Source organism: Berghia stephanieae, chromosome 2 (assembly GCF_034508935.2).
Source record: "Berghia stephanieae isolate SIO BIC M18660-M18661 chromosome 2, UCSD_Bste_1.3, whole genome shotgun sequence".
Lineage (NCBI taxonomy): Eukaryota > Metazoa > Mollusca > Gastropoda > Nudibranchia > Aeolidiidae > Berghia > Berghia stephanieae.
Window position 1 is genome coordinate 30,133,648 of NC_088361.1, and position 5,861 is coordinate 30,139,508.

At 36.4% G+C, this 5,861-nt stretch overlaps 1 protein-coding gene across 1 annotated transcript in view; it reads left to right on the forward strand.

Annotated features, from left to right (window-relative positions):
* LOC144964687 (uncharacterized) overlaps positions 1 to 3,497 on the forward strand; it is a 41,057-nt gene extending 37,560 nt beyond the window's left edge. The window contains exons 13-15 of the mRNA XM_078899206.1: positions 1,007 to 1,171; positions 1,700 to 1,866; positions 2,091 to 3,497. Coding sequence (XP_078755332.1) covers positions 1,007 to 1,171; positions 1,700 to 1,866; positions 2,091 to 2,691 — 933 coding nt within the window. The 3' untranslated portion in view covers positions 2,692 to 3,497. The remainder of the gene's footprint in view (positions 1 to 1,006; positions 1,172 to 1,699; positions 1,867 to 2,090) is intronic.
* The last annotated feature ends 2,364 nt before the right edge of the window (positions 3,498 to 5,861 follow it).

Sequence of the window (5,861 nt, forward strand, 5' to 3'; positions counted from 1 at the left end):
GGTTGTTGTTGAGGCTTGGGCCATAGCTTTCTTTAGTGCTACACTTTTAATGAACATGCTGTTTTTGGCCATATTTAAAATAATTTTTGTGTAAAACACTGAAACAGCCCATAAGTTTAGATATGACACTTCATGAGATTACTGACAAATTGTTTCAACTTTCTGTGAATCTATATAATATTTACAAATGGAAAGCTTGTGCACATAGTTTGATAGTATATTCAATTTCCTTCAGTTTGATACCCAATTTGCATATATTTGAATTAATATTGTAGTCTCCAGAGCCTTTGAAAGAAATGTTGTCTCTTTTTTGCAAGGGGACACAACTCACTTTTTTCAAAGGGCCATAACTCTCTTAAATGACACTTATTTTTACGGTAACAGTGGAATTTGTATGGCCAATAAGTTCTATTATTTGAAAAACATAGTGGCATAAACTCCCAAAGGGGGGGGGGGGGGGGGGGGGGGGGGGGGGGGTCCCAGTGGCCTAAGCACTAATAGTAAGAAGTTCTCGAATTACAATTAAAGCACATAAGAAAAGGTAAGACAAAGGGGAATTGGTTCAAATAGGAAACAGATGTCCATTCCAAGATCACACTATCAAAGTATTTAGTTTTAGATCACCTAAAAGTCTCATCCAGACGCAAGCACACATCCCACTCAAATATTTACAAATCATATGTTAAAAATGAATAGGAAAAAAAATATCATCTCCCAAAACTATAACTAGATATACATTCGACTGTTTCCCTCTCAGCCAAGGACTCCGACCAAGGTCAGGACAAAACCAAGCAATCTCATTCCAAGACAAAGACAGAAAGCAATTGGAAAACAGATAAGAGGGGATAGAAGACACAGCAAGTACCTCCCTGCCCGCTATGGGAGGTAGGAACCACAAAAGTCCGATTCATACTTTTAGAATGAAAGATATATTGCTCACTTAACTTAATTCTAAGGTATAACACGTGTCAAAACAATTCACATTTTGTTTTCTATCTCAAACCAGAGACGTCACGCTTACGTGAAGGATGACATAGAGAAGGAAAGACTGAGGGCTATACAAGGGCTTGATGATGCCACAACTCTCACGGCGTTGATGAAAAAACGGGAGGAAACCAGGAAAGGATTAGTCTATCTCAATGTAGGATTTATTGAACCTGGAGAAGTTTTCGTAAGTATTTTTTTTCTTGACAGTTCCATCTTTAATTAAACATGTTTGATTGCGACAGAATTAAATTTACCCATAATGGCACAGTATAATTTTAGTACACTCTGATGTCAGATCTAACTTTTTGTACCCAGAGTGAGGTAGTAACGATTCGACTCTGGCTTCAAGAACCTGTGATAAAACTTTATAATCAACTTTTGGTTAACCCACACACATGCCTCAACGTTAATGTTCTGAATGCCATAACATTGAGTGACGTAGCTCCCCCTCCCCCCGCGACATCCATCTTGTTTTATGTCGAGGTGAACCAAATATCGCATGCTGAATTTGAAGTCAAATTTATCTGAATTAGGAAACTAATATTTATTTTTTTTTCAAATTAAAGAGTGCATGCATTATTCAAAATAAAGGCATATCAGTCTTAATAAAATGACAATGAATTAGATTGAAATGGCGGGTCACATATTTATCTATTTATTTACATACATGATTTAATAATTTTTTTTATTCATATTTATTGACTTGCCCTAGGACCTTCATTCATTGGTCCGTGACGACAGGGACACATCCAATCAGACAAGTTGTTTGATGTTGGTGAGCAGTGGAGCCAAAATACTCAAAGTTAGAAAAGCCGCTTTCTTCGAACATGCATCAGACCAAGCTCTGGAACATACCAGAACGTTGGCCAGCAAGCAAAGGTGAGCTGCTTGGGGAGTACTTCTTCCTTTTCTTCTTCCGCCTCCCCCTTCTCCTATCCTTCCGTCTCATACTTCTCTTTCTGTCCTTCTGCATAATATGAAACACTGTAGAGAGCAATGACCATACATAAATATAATCACTATACCGCTACCAATTTAAATTTGTTTCAATGTTTCAGAGTTGATCTTTAGATAAATCAAAATCCATTATCTTCCTCTCCCAGATTCTTGTCTGACCAATCACTGATCGAATCTTACCGACAAAAGAAGAAATGGGAGCGATACAAGTCACAGGTGGTAAACAGCGTTGTCACAACAAGACGACCCAGTACGGGAATAGGGGAACGACAGGACACACCTTGTAGCAGCAGGGTCCAAACACCCAGGCCAAAATCTCAGAGGTTCAGTAGGAGTGCAAGGACCAGCAGAAGTGATACACCGGCTTCTTCATCAAAGCCTTGCCAAAATGGCGTGGACCATGACAATGATAATTATACGACAGACTTACTTATAAATGTAATGCAGAAAGAAAATCAGGCACCACTGGAAACGGAACTTCCCGATTTAAAAAGTGCGCCCGATTCTCTACATAGACTTAATGCAGATCATAATAATTTATCTACGGTGCAAAATGGGTTAGAATCTAATTGGAGATCAGATGAGGACGAGATGCTGGAGAGACCGGCCTCTCTTGTCCCAAGTTTTGATACAAACGCCACTATCATAAGACGAAATCCCGTACGCGCTGCCACACCACGTGGGCGAGTGTTGAGGAGTGTGACTTCACGGCCTCGTACTGTTCATACCCGATTTTCTACAAGATGAGTCTATAGTTTTCGCCTTAGAGTTTCAACACATCACAGAGCACAAGAAGAAGAAAAAAAAACGGCTCCGCGAACCGCATGCCGTATATCATGCTCCAAACAACGTGATATTGCCATTTTCTAAAGTCTATCCAAAGGACATAGGCTGAGAGGAAATTCCAAGCTTACACAGCAAGAATTGTTGATGTAGTTTGTAATGAGCGTGTGACGAACATGTTGCTGCTGTTACTGGTAACAATACAATTTTGATGGTGGTTATGATAATGATTATGACGATCGTGACGACCACGGTGGTGGTATTAAATCTATCAGTACGCAATACATTTATTTACATTTTTGTAAACCAATGTGGCTTAATTAATTATATAAATTATGATTATTATTTCATTGTAATTTTACAAAACGTGATGATAACTTACTTATCTCCATGCAAAATAGTACTATAATATTTATACGTAAACTTGTCTGTTTTACTTTCGACATGAGTGACATGCCAGGCCTTTCATGGAAGGTCGAAAGCCCTCATTCTCAGTATGGATCTGAGACAAAAGCCTCAATTCATAGTTTCGATTATTTTGAGAAGTGCTTGAAGTTGAAGGGGATGGCAGTTGTATTGAAGACATGGAGAGTAGACCCTATGTTCAAAAACCCTTTCCAGTCTTCACTTACATACACACACACAAACGCTCGCGCGCGCACACACACACACACACACACACAGAGAGAGAGAGATAGAGAGAGAGAAAGAGAGAGAGAGAGAGAGAGAGGGGGGGGGGGCAGTTTTTTTTTAAGCAAGAAGAAAGAAAATGAACATAACATGCATATGCACAATCACAGCTCTGAATAAATATTTTTAATCCAATAAATGTCATGAATTAATTTTACATCTGTATTATTATTATTCAATTAATATATCAACAAACACATACACACATTATCTCTCATCTCTCCCACACACACAAAACATTATATTCTATCACGAAGGTGATATCTAAATATGAAGCAAGCAGTGAACAATAAGTCCAAGGAAGTAATGAGTCTGCAGTGTCCACAACGACGATACGATCCATTTCGCTAAGATGCTAGCAAAAGGGTAAAATGAAACCAAGGACACATCAGGAACATTTCTGAAATGACCCTTCATCAGAAAAACTTACAATACAATTACATAAACAAAAAAAAAAAAAAGAGGAAACAAACAAAATGTCACAACTATTGGAAAAGTATTTTTTGTTGTCATTCTTCTTTCTTTCTTATTGGCTCTTTCACTGATGGACAATCTATGCCCAAAACGTTCATGTTACAAAACAAGCAAGCAAACGAAATATCACTAGGTGTTTTTTTCCACTTCACTGCAAATTGATATAAAACATGAGGGTTTCGGGTCCAGACCCTTTATTATCTCCAGTCTATAGTATGTTTCACTGACGAAGGATTCACATCAAAAGGTTCTTTTTAAAATTGCTTTTCACTTCTCATAGTACCCTTTTGCCAGCATTTTTACCACTCCAGGCTTCATGATGGTATTCACAATAAAGTCTCCAATCCTCTCATTTGCATAGAGAACTATCACAAACCCACACAATTTAAAAAGGAACCAATTTCTTTTTAATCTAAAAACAATTGGCATGGACCTACCATAGAATGATGGTCAGTTATAGATGTGGACGATTGAACATTAACTCTTTGACAATATGGCTTCAATCTCTGTTTCCTTTCCATCATAATTTGTATATGCTTATACTTGGCCTTAACAATTTTACTCTGAGAGCAGTAACCAGTGCAAGTAGTAATCATTCCGGACTTTTCCCTGGATAAATCGAAGTTTTTTGGTCCGTATTTGACTCTTATATTTGATCAGTGTAAATGAGTCAACCTGAACCCCCCCCCCCCCCCCCCCCCCCCCCCAACAAAAAAAAAACAAACAAAACACAAACCTCAAACAAATTCCAAGTTACAGAAACTAACATGCCCTCTAAGGGGGTGGATTTCAAATGACTTTAAATCATATCATTGTTTGATCCATTTAACTAACCCAGAAATAATTTCCCAACATATTCCCCGTTCATTTCTCTCAAATTCTTAATTTTTCCTGACTAGGAAAATTGAAACAAGGAGGAAGAAAAAAAAAACAACAGAAAATTATTTTTCTCACATACAAGGATCTAGTAACAGCGATAAGACTCAGAATTATTATGAAGCATGAACAGCATTACTCCTCTCTCTGTGAAAATGGACACATATGATGTCCACGTCAAACTAAAATTGAACCCCACTTGTAAAAGGTTAAACAATGACAAAAAAAACAGAACTGTTAAGGCCATGAGTAAGTAAAACAGCAGACCTGCCAAATATATGTTAACAAAAATATCAGAATAAAACCCGAAAAATTATTATTAAAAATCAAAATTTTGGTGACAAAATTGAAATATAGCACGCTCGTCAGTCTTGCCTCTACTGCCTCTTATAATACTTTTAAACAATGGTAATGGTAGTCCTTTATTTCATTTTTAGATTTCTTTTTTTTTTTTCAACACAGCCAAAGTAAAAACAATTATGCGCCTTTACAATTTTGTATGCCTAAACAAACCTAGACAGAACTTACTATTTTTTTGGTAATACATGTTGGTTAATATCTGATTAAAAATCATGAATATAATGATAGTGATAGGCCAAATTTCTTGCTTAAAAATCACGATTGACCCGAAAACAAATTGAAACTAAAAAATCGTTAAATAATAAAAAAAAAAAAAAATATATATTTTAAAAAATCAGAGTATCCTGATAAAATCAGAATGAATGGCAGGTTTGAAACGGAAGCATAGCCAGTTTCTTGATATAACAATGCATTGATTGGTACATAAATTTGAACCATCACTTCAAACCGGTATTATGTGGGTAAGCCAGATACCAACAACTGAATTTAAAGTTAACGTCTGAGTTTTTTGTATTGACAAATAATTTTTCTCAATTTTCCTTCCTTGATTAAGTACAAAAATAAAATTAAAGGTTAATATATCTTTTATTTACTAAAAATTCCATTTGAGCAACCAAACCATCCGACATAATTCTGGTTTGAGGGAATGAGTCAGAAATTGTAAAACAGTTTTCATTTATAAGAATACAATTGTATTTGCAGTACAACCAGATAATACTAGGACAATATCGCTG